The sequence below is a fragment of the Phyllostomus discolor genome, chromosome 5 (assembly GCF_004126475.2).
Source record: "Phyllostomus discolor isolate MPI-MPIP mPhyDis1 chromosome 5, mPhyDis1.pri.v3, whole genome shotgun sequence".
Lineage (NCBI taxonomy): Eukaryota > Metazoa > Chordata > Mammalia > Chiroptera > Phyllostomidae > Phyllostomus > Phyllostomus discolor.
In genome coordinates this window covers 155,333,662-155,356,489 of record NC_040907.2, presented here as the reverse complement: position 1 = coordinate 155,356,489, position 22,828 = coordinate 155,333,662, and the positions used below count along the sequence as shown (strand labels likewise).

The 22,828-nt window shown below is 57.9% G+C and overlaps 3 protein-coding genes across 7 annotated transcripts in view; 2 read left to right on the top strand and 1 right to left on the bottom strand.

Moving 5' to 3' along the window:
- The first annotated feature begins 4,090 nt into the window (after window positions 1–4,090).
- On the top strand, window positions 4,091–7,909 carry CALHM1 (calcium homeostasis modulator 1). Its single transcript, XM_028513946.2, has 2 exons — window positions 4,091–4,642; window positions 7,275–7,909. The coding sequence occupies exons 1-2, from the start codon at window positions 4,091–4,093 to the stop codon at window positions 7,755–7,757; spliced, it is 1,035 nt and encodes a 344-aa protein (XP_028369747.1). The 3' UTR covers window positions 7,758–7,909.
- A 3,009-nt stretch (window positions 7,910–10,918) lies between these two features.
- CALHM2 (calcium homeostasis modulator family member 2) lies at window positions 10,919–15,809 on the top strand. Of its 2 annotated transcripts, none has more exons than XM_028512371.2 (3): window positions 10,919–11,236; window positions 12,992–13,699; window positions 14,913–15,809. In XM_028512371.2, exons 2-3 carry the CDS (start codon window positions 13,148–13,150, stop codon window positions 15,327–15,329), a joined length of 969 nt encoding a protein of 322 aa, XP_028368172.1. In that variant the 5' UTR covers window positions 10,919–11,236; window positions 12,992–13,147; the 3' UTR covers window positions 15,330–15,809. The 2 variants fall into 2 exon arrangements, with proteins under 2 accessions (XP_028368172.1, XP_035883136.1); XM_036027243.1 differs by having other exon boundaries at window positions 12,957–13,699.
- Window positions 15,810–17,456: 1,647 nt separating this feature from the next.
- Window positions 17,457–22,828, bottom strand: part of PDCD11 (programmed cell death 11) — a 39,711-nt gene continuing 34,339 nt past the window's right edge. For 3 of the 4 annotated variants that reach the window (XM_028511728.2, XM_036027239.1, XM_036027242.1), the window contains exons 29-36: window positions 22,247–22,556; window positions 21,892–22,008; window positions 21,036–21,185; window positions 20,565–20,812; window positions 19,644–19,812; window positions 19,178–19,331; window positions 18,568–18,733; window positions 17,457–17,823 (exon numbers count right to left, since the gene is read on the bottom strand). In XM_028511728.2, the coding sequence (XP_028367529.1) occupies window positions 17,652–17,823; window positions 18,568–18,733; window positions 19,178–19,331; window positions 19,644–19,812; window positions 20,565–20,812; window positions 21,036–21,185; window positions 21,892–22,008; window positions 22,247–22,556 (1,486 nt within the window). In that variant the 3' untranslated portion in view covers window positions 17,457–17,651. The remainder of the gene's footprint in view (window positions 17,824–18,567; window positions 18,734–19,177; window positions 19,332–19,643; window positions 19,813–20,564; window positions 20,813–21,035; window positions 21,186–21,891; window positions 22,009–22,246; window positions 22,557–22,828) is intronic. The other variant, XM_036027241.1, reaches the window with a different exon arrangement.

Sequence of the window (22,828 nt, the reverse complement as noted above, 5' to 3'; positions counted from 1 at the left end):
CCCCCATGGCGGCTGTGGGCGGGTTTGCTGTCGCCGCCGCCACCACATCAGACAGTTGGAACAGGGTCGTGACATCCTGTGCTCTCCCATCTGCACCCAGTCACGCTGCAGGGAGAGGTGGAGACGACGGGAAGCAGTGCTAAACGCTCGCCGGAGCCCTTTCCCGGAGCAGATGGAGTAACGGGCCCCCAAGGGCCACCTCCTAATCTCCGGAATGTGCGAATGTGCGACCTTCACAGGTGACTTCGCAGCCCTGCCTGCAATAAGAATCTGGAGATGGGGAGACTCTCCTCGGTGATCCAGGGGGTCCCGTGTAACCACAAGTGTCCTTACAAGAGGGGGGCGGGAGGGTCAGAGTCCGGGCGTGATGATGGAGGCTGAGGCTGGAGTGATGCGGGGCCACGAGCCAGGAAATGTGGGTGTGTTCTAGAAGCTGGAGGAGGCCAGGGAACGGATTCTCCCCAGGAGCCTCCAGAAGGAGCATGGCCGGCCAGCCCCTTAGCTCTCGGCCCACTGAGGCCCCCTTCAGAGCCCCCACCCCCAAAACTACGAGAATAAGTTTGTGTTGTTTTAACCACTGAGTTCGTGGGGCTTTTCTGCAGCAGCAATAGGAAACTAACACACATTTTCAAAGGAACGCTCAGGTGCTGAGATGCTAAGTATTACCATTACCAGGTTAGAAGAATCATTTACTGAGACCTCACTGCGGGCCTGGCACCGTGCTGCACTCACTGAATCCTCAAGACAACCGGGGAGGTGAACTCTTTCCTCCCCATTTCACGGTTGCGAACACAGTGGCACCCAAAGGTTAAATTCCTTGCCCAAGGTCCCTGGGTAGTATGTGGCAGGGTACAGACACAACCCCGGGTCCTTAAGTAGGTTGCTCTTACCCACTCTGTGATGTGGTTTCTTGCTAAGAAAAAAGCCGACTATTCAGTGAAGGAAACGCTGAGCTAATGGGCGGGGCCTCGAGGTGGATCTGGGTGGGCAGGGGGCGGGCAGACGGCGCCCCAGGAGGGGGACAGCACACGTGAAGGGGTGGCAGCTAAGGAGTCTCCCCCTAGCAGCCTTGTGTCCCTTCCGGGGTCACTGACACTGCTCTGGCCTCAGCTGCTGCTCAAGGCGCCACCCCCTTGGTCTCCCTCCCGGGCCCCGCCCCTGGCTGCACCCTTCAGAGGCAGAGGTCCCGAACCTCCACACGCCCCACACGCCGGTGCTTAGAGACATCGGTCGACACGTGACACCGGGGCCAGCGGAGGGACTTTGGAGACATCTCTGCAGAGCTCGGTGGAAACAGTGACACCCTCTTTATCGTGCAGAATTATAAGCAAAAATGTAGTGTGAAGTATTGGGAAGGATATCAAATGCTGTTTCGGTGTAAAACATCCAGAGGAAGTCTTCCAGGCTTCTCACCGTGAGAAACTCGAGCCTGCTTCAGTGAGCTCGACTTTTTCACATCAGACTTTGAAGTGACCGCAGGCAGAGCCTCTTCCAGGCTCTTTTTTAAAAGCCGAGATACAATGGACCCATCGTGCTCTGTTTCGGGTGTGCAACACCATGATTCGATAAGTGTTTATACTGCAGAATGATCCCACAGTGCGTCTAGGTAACCTCCCTCACCTCCCATAGTGACACATTCTTTTCCTGCAATGAGAACTTTCCACTTTTTCACAACTTTCAAACGTACAATACAGTATTATCACCGTGCTAGACCCTACATGCCAAGACTTATTTATTTTGTAACTGGAAGTTTGCACCTTTTGACCCTCTTCACCCACCACCCAGCCCCTCAATGCTCCTTAGTAATGATCTCTTCAAGTGTTTGATAAATACCCACCTCAGAAGACGTGGCCCCAGGTGATAAATTTAAAACTGACTGTAACAACCATGCAAAAGTCTAAGCGGTCTGAATGGCATGTGAGCACACCAGCTCTCATCCTTCACTTTCAATGACTGTAAACAACATTCCTGTAGTAGTGAGAGTAGTCAGGACCCAATCAAACTGTTTTGTTTCAAGTATTTCAAGATAACACTGAAGTCGGGATTTGCGCAGAGTGTGTATGTAGTGAGGGCAGGCACCGTGCAGCCAGCTAGGGGGCACGTCGGCTACAAATAGTGTCCCCTAGAGACGACAGGGACTCCAGGCAGCTCCCTGGAGGCACCCTCCCCCCGGGCTCCCACACCTCCCCACCCCACCCCACCACTCCCTGCCTGGGACTGCGCCCAGCTCTGCTGCAGCTCGGACCCTTGTCAGACATGCACTAAGGACCCTGCAGCGTGTCCTTAGCTGGACCTCCCTCATCCCGCTCGCCCTCTGTGGGTGCCCCTTTGGGAGCCCCCCCAAAATGGTCCTCCAGAGGCTACCAGTCTAGGGGCTTCATCTGCCCCAGGCCCAGCCTGAGGGCTGAAGAGAGCGCCATCCTTCTCCACCTGTCTCTGATTTGTGACACTGACTCCCCCCACCCCCCGGGCTTATAGAACAAGAGAACTTGATTTGGCCGGAAGACAAAGGCCAAAAAGCACTTTCCTGCCCTCTCTTCCCACCTGGCCTGTGTCAACTTTAGATGGTAACTCAACCTCTCTGAGCCTCAGCCCCCACCTTGGTGAAATGAGGGCCACAGCACCCCCTCCACGGGGTTGAACGAGGGTCACACGAGGTGGTGCCTGTGAAGTGCAGGCTCAGGGCCTGACACGGGAAGGCCCAGTCAGTGCAAGTTCTGGTTGCTCACACAGGAACACATGGACCACTAGTGCGATTACATGTGCACATGCAGACATGCAGGTACAGAGGCCCAGAGCCACAGCCAGCACACGTGTGCACACAGGGACGCACACACAGGGACACACGGGTCTGTGGGTCCCGTGGAGCCCACCCGGCCAGGCTCCTGTGCTGTGTCGGCCCCGGCCCCACACTCTCACTGCAGATAGGAGCCATCCGGTTGGAGCTGGGTCCGACCTGCTCTTCTGGGAGAACTGGTGGGCATCAAAGGCAGCCCATCAAGTTCCTTCCACTTTGATAGGAGGGGCCCTGGCCCGGTTCCCACAGGCAGTCTGGAGGCCTGAGCTCCAGGCATGAAACCCCACCATCCCACCCCTTTATCTTTAAATCTGGGGGAATAGAAGTAGGAGGTGGGGCCAGGAAAGGATTTTTCATCCACAGTCTGCAAACACACAGACACCCACGGAGACAGGAGCAAGCCAGACAGAAGAGCACCTGCACTGTGCTCTCAGGCCATAGCTCCCTGCCCAGTAGGGAGGGGACCCGCGGACCTCTCAGATACAAACCCTCTGGCTCCAAATCCAGGGCTTTTTACTCTATGCCATGCTGCATGGGCACTGCGTCCACCACCTCCACCACCTCCACCACCGTATCCCCGCTGTGACAATATCACCACCACAGTCACTATCATTACTGCTATCACCACAGTCACCATTGTCACCGCCATCACCCCACCAGCACCATCCCCAACACCAACACTGCCATCACCGGCACCACCACTATCACCATCAGCAGCACCACCACCATCACCCCCATTACAGCCCCCACCGTCATTGTCATCACTCCGTCATCATACCATCATTGTCTGAACTCATGGAGGGGCCCTCTTGGACCCTGGTACAGCGCAGAGGGAAGACCCAATGGGAAGGACAGGAGGAAGGTGACACGCCTCCCAGGAGCCCGGGGAACAGGGTTCAGAAGCTCAGGCCTCTGCAGCAGCCCTGGATCGTCCCAAACTCCTGCATCTGAACCTGTGTCTGAACCTCCTTGCCCTCCTCCCACACCCACAGTGAACCGGTCCCCATCGGGTGTGGCCCTGGTAGTTTCCCTGTGCCGGAGGTGGCTGTGGGGAGAGAGGCCCAGGAGGGGAGGGGCAGAACCCTGGTTACACCCACAGGACTGGCCACCCTGCGCCTCTCAGCCAGCACCTGACTAGAAGGTTCCTCAAAGACACGGCGACCTCAGCCACTGCCCTGCGCTCTGCCTGTCGCAGCCATGAGGTGGGCTCCCCGCGGGCACAGTGGGCCGCAGGGCCCATCCTGGAGGCAGCAGTGAGGGGGGAGGGGGCCTGCCAGGCCCCGTGGGGGCGCGATGGACAAGTTCCGGATGGTCTTCCAGTTCCTGCAGTCCAACCAGGAGTCCTTCATGAACGGCATCTGCGGCATCATGGCCCTGGCCAGTGCACAGATATACTCGGCCTTCGATTTCAACTGCCCCTGCCTGCCCGGCTACAATGCCGCCTACAGCACCGGCATCATGCTGGTGCCTCCCCTGGTGCTCTTCCTGCTCGGCCTGGTCCTGAACAACAATGTGTCCATGCTGGCTGAGGAGTGGAAGCGCCCGCCGGGCCGCCGGGCCAAGGACCCCGCCGTGCTCCGCTACATGTTCTGCTCCATGGCCCAGCGCGCCCTCATTGCTCCCGTCGTCTGGGTGGCCGTCACGCTGCTCGATGGCAAGTGCTTCCTCTGTGCCTTCTGCACTGCTGTGCCCGTGACCGTGCTGGGCAACGGCAGCCTGGTGCCCGGCCTGCCTCCGCCTGAGCTCGCCCGCCTGCTGGCCCGGGTGCCCTGCCCAGAGATCTATGATGGCGACTGGCTGCTGGCCCGTGAGGTGGCCGTTCGCTACCTGCGCTGCATCTCCCAGGTGAGGGGCCTGGTGGCCCTGGGCTGGGTCTCCTCGCACAGGCCTGGGTCTCTCTGCAGGGGCCTAATTCCCCACCTCTCAGAATGGGGCCTCTTCAAGAAGAGTTGTTTCCCCAGCAGACCGGCCCCCGCTCAGATGGAGCTCTGTGGGGCAGGGCTTATTTTCCCAACTGGGGCAGGGGCTTCTGAAGGCCATGTGTCCTCACCCAGATCAGGGCCACCTGGGAAAGCCCTACAGCTACTTGAGCCCAGAGGCCTGTGCCCTGTCCTGAGGTCCCCAGAGCGGACCCAATGGTGCAGCCAGCCCCACGTCCTCCATCCTGAGCTCCAGCTTGGAAGCCTGGGGGAATTTGCATCCTTTCCCTCTCCCAGGCCCAGGCAGTGGTGATGCCGGTGGGTGGCTGGGACATTTGGGTACATTTCCCTGGCAAATGCCCCCAGATGGTACCTCCCTGTTTGGGGAGTGGGAGCTGAGGGTCCAGGTGCCCCTGGAACAGAGGGCGTGGGTGAGGGGGTACACTGTTGGGATGTGCCCTAAAGGCAGTGTTCGAGGGCCCGCCAATGGGAAGTCCAGTGCGCGGGTCTCCCCAGCCTCACTCCCGAGTCCTCTGCCCCTCTGGGCACTCACCCATCTGAGCCCCTCAGGCATCCTCTGCAGTCACTGCAGTGTGCGGAGGGCCACCTGGGCGGCATGCCCTTGCAGCCCGTGGCCGGGGGCTGTCAGGGGGGCGGGCTGGGGCTGGGCCTGCCCTGCGAGGGAGAGAGAAACATGTGTACTCTGCTCCAGCGAGTCCAGATCCCCAGCTCCCTCTCTCCAGCCCAGAGCTCTCTCCTGGAGGCCTGTGCCACCACCAGACCCCCCACGCGAACCTCACACTCTGAGTGTCTGATACCAACTCTGATTCCCTCCCAAACCTGAGCCTCCTCTCCTGTGGGCACTTGTCCCATCATCTATCCCAGTCAGCAGGACCTGGGGCAGCTGTCCCTCCACCTGATTTTTGTTTTCACCGTTAGTGTCAGGGTTTTATTATCTCCCTGCTAAACTGTCTGAGCAAAGAGGATTACATAGAGGTGCATTTGTGGCACTAGGAGGCAACTTGCTAAAAACCAATTATTCCTTTGGTGAGGAGGGCCACGTGAAAAAAGAAAAACAGGAGAGAAAGGAGGGAGAAGGACGCACGAGGAGAAAGAGAAGGGGGATCCAAGCACAAAGTGGCTGTTCGGCGTGCTCCTCCGACGCCATGCAAAGGCCCGCCCTCCATGAGCCCCGTCTTGCCCGCCACCTGCCCTGAACATCACACCACGATCTAAAAGCGCTCCCAGAGGACAGGCTGCCCAGCCTGGAGACATATTTCATTTGGCCTTCAGAGATCGAATTAAAAATTCAATTTTAGAATTAATTGGAATCATCTAAAAACCAGACATGTTCACATAAAAAGCAGATTTCCAGGTTCATTTGAAACGTCAGGAGATGTAGCGCCCCAGGGCCCACATTCCAGCAGGGAGCAGCAAAGGGGGTGCTCCACGCCCCCACAAACACATGCTCCGCAGCTCCCCATTTGGGGTCTGCTTTGCCAGACCCACTGTAGACATTTGGGTCTGCTCTGCCTCCCCCTTTTCTAGTCTGGTCAGACCCTTCTCCGTGCAGCTGGGGACTGGCCCTGAAGCACAGGCTGGGGGAGCATCCTGACCTGGGCCCCACAGGGAGTGATTGACAAAACAGTCACCCAAACGTTCAGTGTTGCTCAGCACAGAGCGTGGGTGATTGTCTGATCTGCCCTTGTGACCCCGAGGCCCAGCTCTGAGCCCTCAGAGAGGAGGCACTCGGTACAGGCGACTGAACAGCAGACAATAGCAGGAGACAACACAGAGATACAGAACTCAGAGGAGGAAGGGTCGCTATGGCCTGGGAAGTCAAGGAAGGCTTCCTGAAGGAAGAGGCCTGGTCAGCAAGGGCCTATTGGCATCATTATAGTGGCTAACAGATACTGAGCACTAACTACATACCAGGCACTGTGCTAAGTTTGATATTACATTTAGCCCTCACAACAACCCTATGAAAATAGTGCTGTCACCAGCCCCACTTACAGGTGAGGAAACTGAGGCACCTTACTCCTGGTCAACTGGTGAATAGTGGAGACAGGACCCAGACTCAGGCAGCCTGCCTCCAGTTCCTTGTTCATGCCTGTGTGCTGGGAGCCAGGCCTGCACCAGTGTTACTTCCTCTGACACGGACAGTGCGATTGATGGGCGGGGCGTAGGCAGGACAGGGGCGCCTGACAGTAGTGCCCGCTGACTTTTCCTTCCTTTCTCTCTTTCTTTTCCTTCCTTTCTCTCTTTCTTTTCCTTCCTTTCTCTTTTTCTTCTCTTCTTTTCTTTCTCTCTCTCTTTCTTTCTTAAATTGATTCTAGAGAGAGAGAAAGGGAGGGACAGAGAGAAACACTGATGTGAGAGAGAAACATCCATTGGTTGCCTCTTGCATGTGCTTTGACTGGGGCAAAACCCAACCTGAAACCCAGGCACGTGGTCTGAATGGGAATCGAACCAGCAACCTTTCAGTTTGCAGGATGACGCCCAACCAACCGAGCCACCCCAGCCAGGGCCTGGCTGACTCTTTCTTCTCTCCCCTGCAGGCACTGGGCTGGTCCTTTGTGCTGCTGACCACACTGCTGGCATTTGTTGTGCGCTCTGTGAGGCCCTGCTTTACGCAGGCCGCCTTCCTCAAAAGCAAGTACTGGTCCCACTACATCGACATTGAGCGCAAGCTCTTTGACGAGACGTGCACAGAGCACGCCAAGGCCTTCGCCAAGGTCTGTATCCAGCAGTTCTTCGAGGCCATGAACCAGGACCTGGAGCTGGGTCACACCCACGGGGTGCTGGCCACGGTCCCAGCTGACTCCGCGGCCCCAGCTACCACTGAAGGGGCCAAGGAGGAGAGGGAGAAGCTTCGAGGCATCACCGATCAAGGAGCCATGAACAGGCTGCTCATGAGCTGGCACAAATGCAAGCCGCCCCTGCGGCTGGGCCAGGAGGAGCCACTGATGGGCAATGGCTGGGCTGGGGGCAAGCCCCGGCCTCCACGCAAGGAGGTGGCCACCTACTTCAGCAAAGTGTGAGCTGTGGCCAGGTGAAGAGGCAGGAATGGGGAGTTCTGAACCCACAGACCTTCAGACCCCCAAACCAGATGGAAAAATGAAGGCTACAGGTGTGGGTGGTAGGCCCCTGGAGCAGACCCGGGTGCCCAGGCATTCACCTGCACATACGAGACTAGAAATTTGGAACTGGAAGGGGATCTCACATCTCCACCTGTCACATTGCCCTGGGTGGCCCCGGGGAAGTGGACAGTGGAGCCACGAGCAGTATTAGTCAAAAGGTCCAAAACTGGCTCGGAGGGGACAAGCTCCCACGTCCCCAACCCCTGCCAGCCCACTTTATCTGGTTCACAGTCCCCATCCAGGCTCTTTGGATACTCTTGCCCGGCACCCACACTGGCCCGTGACGTGTTAGGGTCTCTGCTCCCTTACGCTCACAGCTCAAAGAGTGAGGGCACGTCCAGCCAACTCATGAGACGGGAGTCCTCTGAGTTTTGGGCCAGGCTCCTTAGGGAGGCGGAGTGGCCCAAAAGGACATGACATGCAGCCTCGCCTGCTGTGACCCATGAGATGCCAGAAGCCAGGTCCATTGGGGAGGAGCCAGGGTGTGTGGTCACCATGGAGGTCACTCAAGAGTTGTCATGGTGAACTGCACGTTTATTTAACCCCAGGCACACGGGGCTTCCTGTCTTAGCTCATCTGGGCTGCTGTAACAAAACATTGCAGATCAGGCAGGTTATAAGCAAAGGGCATCTAATTCTCCATTCTGGAGGCTGGAACACCAAGCCCATGGTGCTGCTGGCATGCTCACGTTCTGGTGAAGTTCGTGGTCTCATCCTGACTCAGCCAGTGCCTTCTCACTGTCCTCATGTGGCCAAAGAGGGCAGTGATCTCTCTGGAGCCTCTTTTATAAGAGCACTAATCCCATTCATGAGGACTCCGCCAAGGCCCCTCCTCCCTTGGGGGTTAGGATTCAACATACGAATTTTGGAGGGGACACACTCAGACCGAAGAACCTCTCATGGGAAAGGCCCTCTCACTGCCTCACGTCCAGGGTGAATCAGACCACCCCACGGGCCTGAGCAGTTAGAAACAGAAGCTGAAGTCTTCCCATTCTCTCAGGGCCCCCACCTCCTGGGCAGGGGGCTCCCAAGAGCTCAGAGGCCCTGCCCTGAGGAGGGGATGAGGGTGCACGAGTGGAAGCAGAGCTACCTGGGGTGGGAACAGCCCAAGACTCCAGAGTGACACCGAGCCAGCTCCGGCGCTGGCCCTAGCACTTACAAATTGTGTCCCTCGGGCCAGTTGCTTCATTTCTGTGCCTCAGTTCCCTCATCTGTACCATGGAGGTGAGGGCACCTACCTCATGGGGTTGTCCTGGGCATTAAGTGAATGGAGTGTATAAAGGACACGGCACATGGTAGGCACTCGGTACGTGTGGCTGACGTGTTTGTTGATTTCTGAACCTGTGAGCTCACTCTCCTCGTCCCCCTGGGTGTAAGAGGAGGGGCCATCGGGGGCCAGAACATCTGTGTTGAGGAGGAGGAAACAGGGCCAAGATGGGCTGACCACCCCCTCACATGTTTTTAAAATGAAAGCCCTTCTCATCTAAGAATTCATTTTGATCTTGACTCCTACAATATTGCTTTAATGATTTCCATTCGTTCCTGTGCACCCTTCCCTCTGTTCCCATGTCTAAAACCCAGTCTCTGTCCCTTTAATTACTTGGGAGGAGGGCTATCCCTACAGGCCAAGCTGGGCCAGAGGGCTCCTCCAGGGTATGGGATGTGATCTAGACCCTGAATGAGGGGCAGGATTCAGATGAGTAAAGATCAGGTGTGTGCCGGTGGAGGGGCTCCTGATGGGAAAAGCCAGCCCGGAGGTACTGGGAAGGAAAAGTGGGAAGAGTAAAGCTTGGGTCAGGCAGACGTGGGTTCAGATACGAGAGCAGCAGGGCCCATGGTGAGTCACCGAGTCCCTCTGAGCCTCAGCATGTCTATTGTGAAATGGATGCTAAAAGATCTGCTTCTCTGGATATGGTAAGGATAAAGGGAGATAACGTTTTTTTGTTTTTTTTTTTTTTTGAAAGATTTTATTTATTTTTAGAGAGGGAAGGGAGGGAGAAAGAGAGAGAGAGAGAGAAACATCAATGTGCGGTTGCTGGGGGTCATGGCCTGCAACCCAGGCATGTACCCTGAATGGGAATCAAACCTGCGACACTTTGGTTTGCAGCCCACGCTCAATCCACTGAGCTACGCCAGCCAGGGCGGGAGATAACCTTTGAGGGGGAATATGGAATGGTGCTTGGCACATGGAAGGATCTGAAAAATAAACACTGACTGGTCCCTTTCCCTTCACTCCTGCATGTGGGCAAGGCCAGCTCATAGAGGCCAGCACGCCGCCCAGCAGTTCTGCTCTTCTAGAACCACAAGCATTACAGAGCTGACGGGGGCCCGGGGGTCTCTGATCCTGGGAGTCACGCAGCCTGTCCTGGCACAGGACTCTCCTCTTCAGAATTCCCCACCGGTGACTTTTCAGCCTTAGCTTGCATACTCCCACAGACGTTGGGGGCAGGCTCACATCCACTTTTGGGGACAGCCTGGGCAAATCTGATCATTACAGAGGGCTTCCCTCAAAAACTTGCCTCCTTGTAATTCCCACCCCCAGTCCGAACGGTGCCCCCACAGGACCTCAGAGAATCCCTGATTCCAGAATTCAATCATCAGTCCTCTGAGATCGAAGCAGTACCTGAGGAGTTAGCTGAAGACTGGATAGAAGATGCCAGCTGGGCAAGGGTTTGTCCAGCCAGTGGCTGAAGAAGGGCCAGAAGAGGGGTGGGGATGGGGCTGGAGGGTGAGGGTGGGGGTGCAGGGAGGGGGTAGGGTGGGGGGAAGGGGAAGGACTAGCCTTGTGGGTCCTGCAATGGGTCAGCTTCAGTCTGATGGCAGCTCTGCCCTAACTCTGCTGAGGTTTTGTTCTAGCAGCTCCTGTCCATCCAAGTGGAGGGGTGCCTTGTCAAGCATGGGCACTGCTCTTGAAATTGGCCAGGAGGGCAGGCCCAGGCCAGCTCTCCGGAAGGCACCCTGCCGGGCCCCCAACCAGTCCCACTGCTGTAGATCGCAGCAGCTCTGCTGGGGAAGGCAGGCAGAGCCAGGCGGGGGCCGAGAGCTGCTGAACAGGAGCCCCAACTTCCTCTCCTCCGCGCCACCCTCTGCTGCTCCGCCCTCCCCAGCCTGGTGCGGGGGATGTTTTCCACTGGCCGGCGGCGTGCAAGTTCCATCCGGCAGTTTCCTCCTCTTCCCTGGAGTTAAACTTCCCTGAGGACGCCACCGGCCCTGCTCCTGTGCAGGAGAAAAGCAGGAGGGAGCCCTTGGAGGGCACAGTCACCGGAGAGGGGCCCGTCGGGTGGAACAGCTGCCCCACCCCAGCTCGGATGTCTGAGAGCCACTGGGAGAGACAGCCCTGCCCGAGGAGGCCAAAGCCACTGGTGCCCGCGCCGGCCCCCGGTAAGGAAGGGACCCTCCCTGGAGTGTGTGGGGATAGGGGAGCATGGGAGGGTCTCCCAGAGGGAGAGAGGCCCCTAGCTGAGGCCCCCCCACTACAGGCAGGGGCTAGCCTTGCCCCTCCCCCAGCCGCCTGTCTCCTGTCCTGACTTGGAGGTCCCACGCCCAGCCTTGGAGGCAAGACCAGCGGTCTCCCGACACTGGCCTGGTCCCTCTTCTGCCCACCAGTGTTCCAGTATCTTGCACCCAACTGCGTGCAGTTTATAAACCCAGGGCCACCCACAGGGAACTCATTAGGAACCTAGAGCAGAAGAGGGAGGGGGAGAAGCGACTTCTTTTAACCCATTCAAACCCAGCAATATTACAAACTCCCTTTTCCAGAGAGTGAGGCTGGAGCCCCCGGGCTGTGATTTAGGGAGACTTAGAACCATCCTCTGCCTCCATCTCCTGATACCTCCTGTGGTCGGCCAGCTCTGCCCAGGCCCATTGGACAGCCAGGGCAGACACCGGGGACGGGTGGTGGTGTAGAGCGGAAGCATGGTAGGAAACACAGCAAGCCTCCTTATCTTTGTCAGCTGCCCACCCCTCCCCCCACTCCCTGGCTTTCTCTGGTCCACGGACTTTTATCCCAGGGAAGGGGAGAAGGGCGCATGGGGCCTCGCCCTGGGCTGTCTTTGGCTTGTGTGGGTGGAGCCTTCAAAGGGAGCTGGGCCCAGGCCTCAGCCACTTTCGGGCAGGCTGCCAGCGCTGCTGGGTGGGACAGGACTGCTGGGTAGGGAAGAGGGTAATGGGTGAGCAAGGAGGGGTTCACCAGGGCTCTCACAGATGGGCACAGAGCAATGGCGAACTCACTGAGCTGGACTTGCCCTGGTCCATTTTCCAGGTCTCCCCAGGTTGTGGTTGAGTCTTGCCTAAGCACCTCCACATCTGAATGGCCCCCAGCAAGGTACTTTACCTCGTTAGGCCTCAGCTGCCTGGTATCTGCAGGAAGGAGAAGCATCCCAGCCTCCCTCACCTCTGGTAGTCACCCTAATGACTCAACAGGGTGAGAGAAGTTGAGGGACAAAGGGTCCCATGTCACATGTAGGACAGTTATCGGCCATTGTTTACTCCCTTTCTTTTCCCTCCAGCATTCCTAAGAGGAGGGCAAGGGCCAGAATGATCTGTGCCCTTTTCATAGGCGAGGACACTGAGGCCCAGAGAAAAGTCATGATGTATGCTGAGGGTCAGGATCCCCTAACCCAGTCCAGAGCCTGAGATCTCTGAAAGGAGAAGGTTCTCGTGAGGTGCAGGGATGACAAGCAGGTCCACCACCTTCTTCCTCCCCTGGGGCTAGAAGCCTTGAAGTCACAGCCCTGGCTTCCTCAGCCTATCAGCACTGCCTGGAACCCCAGAGAGAAAGCCAGTCGACATCCCACATCCCCGCAGCCACAGGGTCATCCCTAACCCCACCTGGAGGATCCTGCGGTGGCAACATGAACCTAAGTGTCCGAGGCTGACGGACTTAAACTTGACTCTCAGCCACTCACCCTGGGAAGCCCCCACCTCCTGTGGGGACACGAGGGGTGTGCAGCTCACTGTGGATCAGGAGGCTGGGAATAAGGGCTGTAAAGCACCCGACACACAGTAGGAGCTCAGTGAAATGTGGCTGTCGTCATTCCCCCCGGGCCTCCTTCCTTTCTCACCTGCCTGGCCACATGAGGTCCCCTCTGTCTGCTTGCAGATGCAAACATTTCTCAGTAATCTCCCGTTCCGCAGGGAGCACCAGGCCAGCCACTCCAGGTGATACAATGACCAGACCTCGCCCTGCCCTCTGGTGCCTGCCTGCCTGCACTCCTCCCTAGCCTCGCCAGGCACCATCCATCAGCAGCCTGTCCCCACCCCTGCAGTCAGTCGCCCAGCTGACCCCTCAGCATGGCAGCCCTGATCGCCGAGAACTTCCGCTTTCTATCGCTCTTCTTCAAAAGCAAGGACGTCATGATTTTCAATGGGCTGGTGGCACTGGGCACAGTGGGCAGCCAGGAGCTGTTCTCTGTGGTGGCTTTCCACTGCCCTTGCTCACCAGCCAGGAACTACCTGTACGGGTTGACGGCCATTGGCGTGCCTGCCCTCGCACTCTTCCTCATCGGCGTCATCCTCAACAACCACACCTGGAACCTAGTCACCGAGTGCCAGTACCGGAGAACCAAGAACTGCTCGGCCGCCGCCAACTTCCTCCTTCTAAGTTCCATCCTGGGCCGCGCGGCCGTGGCCCCAGTCACCTGGTCTGTCATCTCCCTGCTGCGCGGCGAGGCCTACGTCTGTGCTCTCAGTGAGTTTGTGGACCCCTCCTCACTCACGGCTGGAGAAGGCTTCCCACCAGCCCACGCCACAGAAATCCTGGCCAGGTTCCCTTGCGGGGAGGGCCCCGCCAACCTGTCGGGCTTCCGGGAGGAGGTCACTCGCAGGCTCAAGTATGAGTCCCAGGTAAGGCTGTGCAAAAGGACGCTCCTCTCCTCTCCTAGGTGTGGCTGGAGGGGAGGTGCTGGGATGCCTCCAGGGGCTAAAGTCTCCAGGGAAGCACTAGGCTAGCAGCCTCAGGTACCAGAGCTGTGTAACCTATGGGTTAGTGTCTGATGGGACAAGGGACAATTCCAGTCCCAAATATGAGTTTTAAATGTTAAAAGAATATTCTTCTGGCTCAGACTGAGCCTTAAGCCCATCACTCCAGCCAGAATGAGCACAAACCAACCCCTGTGAGCCTAGGAAACGTTTGCTACAGGCCCTGAGTTGACAGCGGGGTGCGTCTGGCTTCAGGGACGAGCACGTTCCTATCCCAGGAAGGGCCCCGGCCAGCAGTGAATCAGCCTCAGGCCCTGCTGACATAAGGGGAGGCCTTTGGGCCAGGAAGAGACGTCGAGTCAGGAAACAGCAGCTGCTGCCCTGATCCCAGCCTCAGCCTTGGCTTGGTTCTGAGGGAGTGAAGACTGGTTGGGGGAGAGAAGGCCAATGGCAGAGACCTGGGCAGAAACGGAAAAGCTGAGCTGGAAGCATTAACTTAGAGAAGCAGGCGGTGAGGGAGAGTCAGGGAGGAGCACGAGACTTTTAAAAAGGTCCCCTCTCTGGTCCGTGAGGAACACAGAGAGAGAAAAGCAGGGCTGGAGGCAGCACCGAAGGAGATGGAAGACACAGAAATAAAATTTGGTGATTAAAAGCTGCAGATGTCTGCACAGACGAATGGGGAAACAAAGATGACCCCAGCTGCCTACCCCTCAACAGACTCACACCCCAGTGAGAGTTGAGACAAGCACATGGGCAGAGAGTGGAGATGTAAGACCAGGACAAGGGGACTCAGGGAAGGCAGGATTGCTTCCTGGCGGTGGCATCTGGGCTGAGCCTGTCAGTCTGAGCTGGATTTCCATGTGGTGGGATGATGCAAAGAGGGGGTGGTAGGGCTGCAGCTAAAGAAATGGCAGAAAATGTGGGAGGCAGTCTAAGAACAGAGAAGGTGTGGGTTAAAGTGAGGAAAACCCAGTGCAATCACAGCCAGAAGGGCCTGCTTCCCTTCCAGAAGCAGAATCAGAATCTTGAGCCAGTTCTAAGGTCCAGGGTCAGCCCAGCCCACCTCTACCTCGTCCTGGGTGGGTGAGGGTCCAGGCAGCCACTTGCCCCTCCTCAACCCTGCTCCCTCTCTGGCCAGCTCTTTGGGTGGCTGCTCATCGGCGTGGTGGCCATCCTGGTGTTCCTGACCAAGTGCCTCAAGCATTACTGCTCGCCGCTCAGCTACCGCCAGGAGGCCTACTGGGAGCAGTACCGCAACAATGAGGACCAGCTCTTCCAGCGCACCGCCGAGGTGCACGCACGGGTGCTGGCCGCCAACAACGTGCGCCGCTTCTTCGGCTTCGTGGCGCTCAGCAAGGAGGATGAGGAGCTGACGGCCAAGTTCCCCGTGGAAGGCACGCAGCCGCGGCCGCAGTGGAACGCCATCACGGGCGTCTATCTGTACCGCGAGAAGCAGGGCCTGCCGCTCTACAGCCGCCTGCACAAGTGGGCCCAGGGTCTGCCGGGCAACGGCACAGCCCCGGACAACATGGAGATGGCCCTGCTCGTCTCCTAAGAGCCCAGTTCCCAGCCTCTGCAAGTGACAGTCCTCAGTCCAACCCTGCACCCCACCGCCTGCTCACAGCAGCAACAGAACATTTTTTTTTAAACTACAACTTTTGGGGAAAACAGGCCAAGAGAAAGAAACAAAGTGATCTGGGGACAGAGGACAGCACTTGTACACAGTGTGGTCCGCACCGACAGGAAGGCCCTCAGACCCGAAGGAATCCCCTCTCCTACTGCCACCAGCCGCCTGGCCAACAGCTTTGGAGGAAAGACCCTTTCTCTGAACTGTGGTGTGGATGCCCTTTTCCTGGCGGGACTCCAAGGCTGAGAAGCCCTGGCCAGCAGGGCCAGGTGACAATGAGTCACCAGTAGGCTCACTGTGGAGGATGTCATGCAGCTGACTTGTGTCTAACCTCACAGGACACCCAGCTCAGTGGTGCTCAGCTGGGAGGCTGCCCTGAATTCAGCATACGCTACTGGCTTTGTTTTATATATTTACACTTTTGATAAAGGTTTTCTGAGTAGAAAGGACTCGCTTGGTGTGTGCATAATGGGATGGGCCATGCCACGGCCAATTGGTGGTAACGGGGACGGGTCTAAATCCCATCTCCTGCCCTGGCCAGTGTGGCTCGGTTGGCTGGATGTTGTCCCACAACCGAAAAGTTGCGAGTTCAGTTCCTAGTCAGGGCACGGGCATGCAGATCCCCAGTCCAGGTGCTGATCCCTGGTCTGAGCGCGTGTAGGAGGCAACTAATTGACGCCTCTCTCTCTCATCAATGTTTCTCCCTTTTCCTCTCTCTAAAAGCAAAGGGAAAAAAATGTTCTCTGGTGAGAATTAAAAAAAACAAACCCATCTCCCATGGGAGGGAGGGCACAGAGACCCTGGGCAGGACCAAAGCGGACAGAAGGGTGGGCACAGGAGTGGGAGAGCAGGTGTTCCGGCACACGGGAAAGCTCTGGGGCTGACGGTCTCTTAGCAGCCGGGCTCAGTCATTATCTGATGTGCTCTGAGGGCACAGAAGGAGCCTGGCCACTCTCACAGGGAGGCTCAGCTTCAATCCCTTGCGTCAGAAGATCCTGCTCTCAGTGGAGGAGACTAGTTCTCGAAACCTAGTGCTAATAACCAAGAACCCAGCCAGCCTGGCTTCTCCTCCCTCCCACGCCCGCCCCTGCCTGACCGCCTCCCCACCTCCAAAACCTTCACTGCCCTTCCCTGTCCCGGTCCTGCCTCCTGGCACACGACTCAGTCATGGCCCATAGAGAAGCTCTCTAGCTCTCAAGGACACTTAAACTCTGCCAGAGAACATTTTTTAATTCTCTTAAGACCAAGCCGAAAAACAACCGGCTGCAGCTAGTTGGGTCTGTGCTGGCCTCTGAGCACTCTGGAACATGCAGGATGGTTACTTAACAAACGATGCAGGGAGACCTTCTGGGAATTGCACAAGGGAGGTGCGGGTGTGGGTGTGGCGGGCGTGTGGTCTTCTCTCCCTCAGGACTCAAGGAATCACCATCCAGTCAGCCGGTGCCCTCCGCCAGCCGCCTCTCCCCAGAGGAGCTAGGAGGCACATAGAGAAACACGAGGTTCTCCCCAAAGCCACACACAGCACCCCAGTCTAGGTCCTCACTGAGCCTCTGAGCTGCCAGGCAGCATACAACGTACATGCTCCCATGTCACGGCAAAACCCTTCCAGGGAGGGCGTTTTAACCCCATGCCACACATGAGGGGCCAGTTTGGGGAGGTGGGGTCACCTGGCCCTGGTGAGCTGAGAGAAGATGTCATCATCGGGTGGCTTTCCTCTCAGGTGCCCGGCTTCCCCAGTATCCTTCCTGGGCTGTGCCTGTGTCCTTCTGCCCCAGCTCAGGGCCTCCACGAAGGCCGAGCTGAGCTGAGGCCAACAGAGTGCCGGAGACTCAGAGATCTGAGGGGCAGGCCTGCTCCCTGGGCCCCGCTGACACCCTCTGACTGGCCCAAGAGCCTGCCCAGCCCAGAGAGGGACCCTGACCACCGATGGTCAGCCGTCAGCCCTCCCGTTTTTGCCCCCCGCCCCCAAGAACACCCCGAAGGAGAAACCCTCGGCTTTCCTGGAGCCTGCAACCACTGAGCAGTCTTAGATGAGGAAAAAGATGAAGTCGCCACTTTGAACAAAATAACAAAGAGGAATTTATAAGAAATCTCAAATGCCCTTTTATCCTAACAGGATTACCCCAAGGACGCTGCAGAAAAAACAGCACTTAAATAGAGTCCCAGGCAACACAGTTTTCAACTGCTGGGAGCCTGAGGCTCGGCTGGCCTGGTGCGCCTCGGCCCGTGGCCGTGCGAGCCCACCCACCACTAGTCCTCCAGCACGGAGCTCTTGGCCTCCACGTAGTCCAGGGCCTTGGCCTTCACTGCCTGCACGTCCTTCTCGGTGCCGTGCTGCTTCTCGTAGTCCAGGTAGCGCTTGAAGAAGAATTTCATCCGCTTGGGGGCCAGACTCAGGTGAATGACCCGCTCGAAGATGTCCCTGTGAGGAAGAGCAGGGCCGAGTTTGTCTCTCGGTCCCCGCCACACGGCTCCTGGCTAACCTTCCCCGCTTGCTCGTGGGCTCTGGAGCAGGCCCTGTCCCATCCAGCGTTCCCACGTACACCTTCATGTTCACCACCGCCGTGAACGTCCACCACGCCCCCTGGGGGAGGGATGCCACCCCCTCATTTCCAGGTGGGCGCTCAGACACCCAGACGCTGAAGGACCTACTGGCCCGACGGCACAGGGTGAATCAGGACAAAGCTGCTGGGACGGGACACACGTGAGGTGTGCATCTGTGGGAGAGCTCACTTGAACACTCAGTGACGAGCTTGGGTGAGGCACTTTCCCCGCCCGCAGGCTGCCCTTCTCTAACCCTCCCTGCCCGCAGCGATGCTGGCGGACAACAGTGAGAGTGCGCCTGGGAACGTTCTCTGCGGTCAGAGCCAGGCTCTGGCTGGCTAACAGTGTTAACTATGAGGGAAACCCAAGACTCCTGCCCCCAGGCCAGGGCCGGGGATCTCCCACCAGGTTTCAGGTACTGACCAGAGGCTGGCCCCGAGGCAGAAACAGAAGTTGGGAAAGGGAATGCCCCAGGACCTGGTGTGTCCCGTCAAAGCTGTTTTTACCGATACAGTAAGACAGTGGGGGTGCTGGGAGCTGCTGTGGCTCTAGAAGTCATCCGCTTGGCCAGTGTCCCCAGCCCCCACAGGGAATTCAGCCCCGGTCCGTCTGCCCCTCTCACCGGACTTCCTTCTGGCTGCCGTGCTTGATGGTCATGTCAATGTAGACCGACCAGACATCTGTGCGCTTCGGGTAGGTGCTCAGTGTGTTCTCGAAAATGGCTTTGGCCCGCTCCGCATCGCCCAGCTGGAACTCAAGCTGGGCGAACTTGGAGATCACGTCCACGTCTGCAGGGAGAGGACAGCTCAGGCCCACAGAGCAGACGGACCCCCCACACCACAATGTGCTGCAGGGACTGAGTTTGGCTCCCAGCTCCCTGCTCTCGTGTCCCAAGGCACAGGCAACAACGAGACGGGCAATGGGGCAGATTCAGGGCCAAACGCACAGATGGGCACTGATCTAGGGCTCCCACTGCGCACAGCCTGCTCTGGGGCGCAGGGGCAACAGAATGAGTGCTGACTGCTTTTTGTTCCTTCGTCTTCAGAGCTCAGCTCTCGAAATGCCCTGTGCATTGTTCACGAGCACATAATCACAGAAACACAGACAGCTATATAGCCTCAACAAGACTTCCCACCACCACCCGCAGATGAGGGGACCAGCAATCCCTTTGCCCACATAGGAGAGCCGGGTGTGCTCAGGGACTGGACCCAGAGGTGGGACGAGGCACTCACGCTCTTTTTTAGGCAGGCACTCGAGGGCTCGCTGCATCGCCCGGTGACTGGCCCCGGCCTGGCCCCTCCGCAGAAGGAAGGCACCATATTTGATCCAGACAGCTTTCTCCTGCCGGAAACGCTTCAGCATCCGGTTGTAGAGCTCCCCAGCTTCCTGTGGGAAAGCCACGGCAAGCTGAACAACGTGTGATGTGACACAGGGGGCAACAGCTCTGCTCGTGAGAAGGCAGACTCCGGCTCACAGACCCTGATCACTACGCAGGCCCAACCCCAGCTACTGCGGGGAGAGGGCGGGCTCACAGAGATGGGGAGTCTCCCTACTGATCCTGTGCCCGCATGGAGGACTTGAGGCTAGAACCAGGTCCACAATGTGGGGATTCTTCCCTGCTGCCTCTGTGACCCCCAGGAGTCAGTTTCTGAGGGCCGGGGATGCTCCAGCCACGGGCCAGCTGGCCCAGACTCCTACCTGGAATTTCTGTGACTTGGTGTAGATGTCGGCCAGCTGGAGAAAGACCTTGAGAGGCTCGTTGTATTGCACGGCCCGCTCGAAGACCTTGGTCAGCGACTCCTGAGAGCCGTACATGTTTTCTAGGTTCAGCAGGGCCACCCACACGTTCAGCTTCTCCTGCTCCTCTCTGGAGGAAGAGCGGTCAGCCCATGAGCTCCACCGTCTCAGCCCAAAGGGCCCCTCACTCCACTCCGGGCACGTCGATGGGAACTCCATCCTCCTCCCCAGGCTCCATCCATGCCCTCAGTTCCCTCCCCCAAGTGCAGGCACCGAGAGGCCCTGTCCTGTGCGGCTCACACAGCAGCAAGAACCCCAACCCCCTGCCTGCCAGGTCTGTGACTCCCAGACAGAGGCTCTACCTGGCTCTACCTCCATTCCCGGGGAGGAAGCCTACCAAATCTCAAAGTGGCCTGAGATGTGAGCTGAAAGGAGCAGGATCTCTGGTCTGATTCTCTCCCCAAACTAAGAGCATGAAGTAAAGGATGGCCATTCCTCTTCATCAGCCTTCGGGAAACTCATTCTACTCTCTGCCTGGAAAATGGCAGCCTGCAGGGTTTCCCCCCAGGTATGCAGGAAGCTGTGTTCCCTATTCTACTTGCTGGGACCTTTGTCCAAGTTAGGGACTCTTGTAAATGTGACCCTTAGCCGTTTCAGTGAAGAGGACTATAAAATATAAATGAGCAGATCTCTTTCACAGATGGCATAGCTACAAGAGACTGGGAACCCCCGGGGGCCCCTGGTGGCAGCCACCCCAACTGCTGTCAGCCTGCTAAAGAGAAAATGACCCACAGGTGGCAAACCCTGCAACCTGGGGAGGTATGGCCCTTCCTGTCATAAGGCTTTGCCCTAAAGCGGGGGTTGGGGGGACAAATCCCAGACCTGAAGGAGATGGTCTTGAGAGCCCTCTCGGCCACGGCCCGGGCCTTCTCGATCTCCGTGGCCTGCAGGTGGAAGGCCATGTACTGCAGCCACAGGATGGAGCTGTTGGGGGAGCTCAGCACCAGTCGATCAAAATCATCTGCTGACTCTGGCTGCCGCCCAGGATCCATCAGCGCCTCCTCAATGCGGGACAGCTCTTTCTCTGCCTTCTGCTTCTCCAACTCCCTTTCCTTCTTGCTTTTTTTCTTCTATAAAAGGCAAAAAAAAAGGTGAGTAATCAGCTCCTCAGGCCCTGGGAAGGCCTGTGATAGAAGCTAAGAGTTGGCAGGGCGGTCTACAAGCTCTATAAATACTCCCTGGCCTGAGGACGCCCCACCCCGCCGGAAGAGACACCCACAGGCTGCACAAAGCACAGGAGACTGGCACCAGGAGGTCCCTACAAGAAGGACAAAGCCCTGCAAAATGCGACACCGTGGCTTGCTGTGGCTTCTCGTCCTCCTCGCTGTCTGAGCTCTCTCCTTGAGGTGGCAAGGCCGGGGTCAGAGAGTCCAGCCCCACGTCCCACACGAAGCTGGAAGACAGCTGCAGCCGGGGCAATTCTGCGGGTCTGGTCTGCTTCTCCTGGAGGGTCACGGAGGTGTGTGAGGAAAGCACTCGGCTCAGGCGGCTCCCTCTGCCCCACCCCACCCACCAGGAGGAACAGGGGCCCCCGCCACGCTTAGAGAGCCTCCCCCCCATCCCAGGGCCAGGCCCAGGTCCACCCAGGAAATTTACAGTCGTGACAAAAACACTTTCTTTGTAAATAAATTCATTTAGATACAGATTTTAAAAATACACGTATGCATTTGTGCGTGTGCGTGCAAACACACAATAACATGTACTATAGAAAGCAACAGGCAGGCTGGGGCAGGGACACGACATGCGTTCTGAGGTGGAAGGAACTTGACGCCCGAGTCTGGGAGGCCCTCCCACCCCGAGTCCGCACGCAGCTCACGCAGCACGGTTCTGACCTCGCAGAGGGGCACTCAGGCTTGGGGGCGCCGAGCCTCCTCTTTACCTACCCACCCACTAATTTAATTGTTTCACTCAATAAACTAGACTTTAATCTGATCACAATTTATTTTATGCAACCCACTCAAGGGGTAAGACAGGGCCCCTGTCCTCAGGGAGCTCATGGCCAATGGAAGACTCCAGCAGCCCCATCTCTTCCTGTCTTACAGAAATCGAGAAAGAGGATGGTGCCAGAGTGCCTGGCTCTTAGGCCGGAGTCGAGGACTGCCCGCCCCAGAGCAGCCCCCGCATGCCCACGTTCAAGGCCGCCCCTCACCTTGGGCAGCACACTCCTCTCTTCGATCTCCTCTTCTCCTTCCCGGTAATACACTTCGACACCACTGTCGTCCTCCTCTGATGGAGCGGCTTTCTTTTGCTTCTTGCTTACCCCCTCCTGAGACATGACAGGTGGGAAAATGCTGAGCTGCCCTCCTTGCCCAGGAGCCCCCTTGGGCAGCCCAGGGCAATGCCTCCCCTTCCGTCTCCCCTGGCACCACCCCGTGTCCAGCCGCCAGACTCACACCGTTCTCAGTTCAAGGGAAGGCAGGGCAGCTGCCCGGCTGCCTCCTGAATCGCTCTGCTTCCCACAACAGGGGAGGCCGTAGGGGAGTCCGCCCTCCCTGGGGACATACCTGCTCGCTTCCGGGCTCCAGGCGCAGCCGCTTGCCCTGCTTCTTCGCCTGTGGCTGCTGAGGCTCTTTCTTCTCTTTGCTGGGCATCTGCGCCTCCTCCTGCCACTTCTGCTCCCTCTTTTCTTTCCTTTCCTGGTTCTTCCTCTTCCTCTCCTTCTCGCCCTCCCCTCTGTGGTCTCTCTCCTCTGCCTCTCCTTGCCTCTCCCCTTGCGCTGGCAGTGGCTGTCCTGGGGGGGTGGGAAACACGTCCGGCTTCCCTGTGTCGCTGGGGAGGAACGACAACTCCACCAGGTTCTTCTGCTGGTTCACGCTACGACAGGAAGAGAGGGGGTGGACGAGGAAGACGGCGGAAAAGTCCAGAGGGCACCAGCAGCAGCCCCCGGCCTCCCTCTCCTCCCCGGCCTGGTCTTCTGGGCCGGCCCCACCCGCCTGGAACCCACTCCGTGTGCCTGAGAATGAACCATCTGCTCCTTTCCCAGGCTTCGCAGCAAAATACAGGGTGCGGCTGTGATGGTCCCCTACTTTGTCCCCAACGACAGGTGCCCATGCAGAGAAGTTTCCCCGCACCTACTTTCACCAGCT

Bases quoted from the DNA above. Each gene is read 5' to 3' on its own strand.
- CALHM1 (XM_028513946.2), top strand. From the start codon at position 4,091: ATGGACAAGTTCCGGATGGTCTTCCAGTTCCTGCAGTCCAACCAGGAG. The intron at 4,643-7,274 runs GTGAGGGGCCTG...TCTCCCCTGCAG, and splicing joins ACCTGCGCTGCATCTCCCAG to GCACTGGGCTGGTCCTTTGT.
- CALHM2 (XM_028512371.2), top strand. From the start codon at position 13,148: ATGGCAGCCCTGATCGCCGAGAACTTCCGCTTTCTATCGCTCTTCTTC. The intron at 13,700-14,912 runs GTAAGGCTGTGC...CTCTCTGGCCAG, and splicing joins GGCTCAAGTATGAGTCCCAG to CTCTTTGGGTGGCTGCTCAT.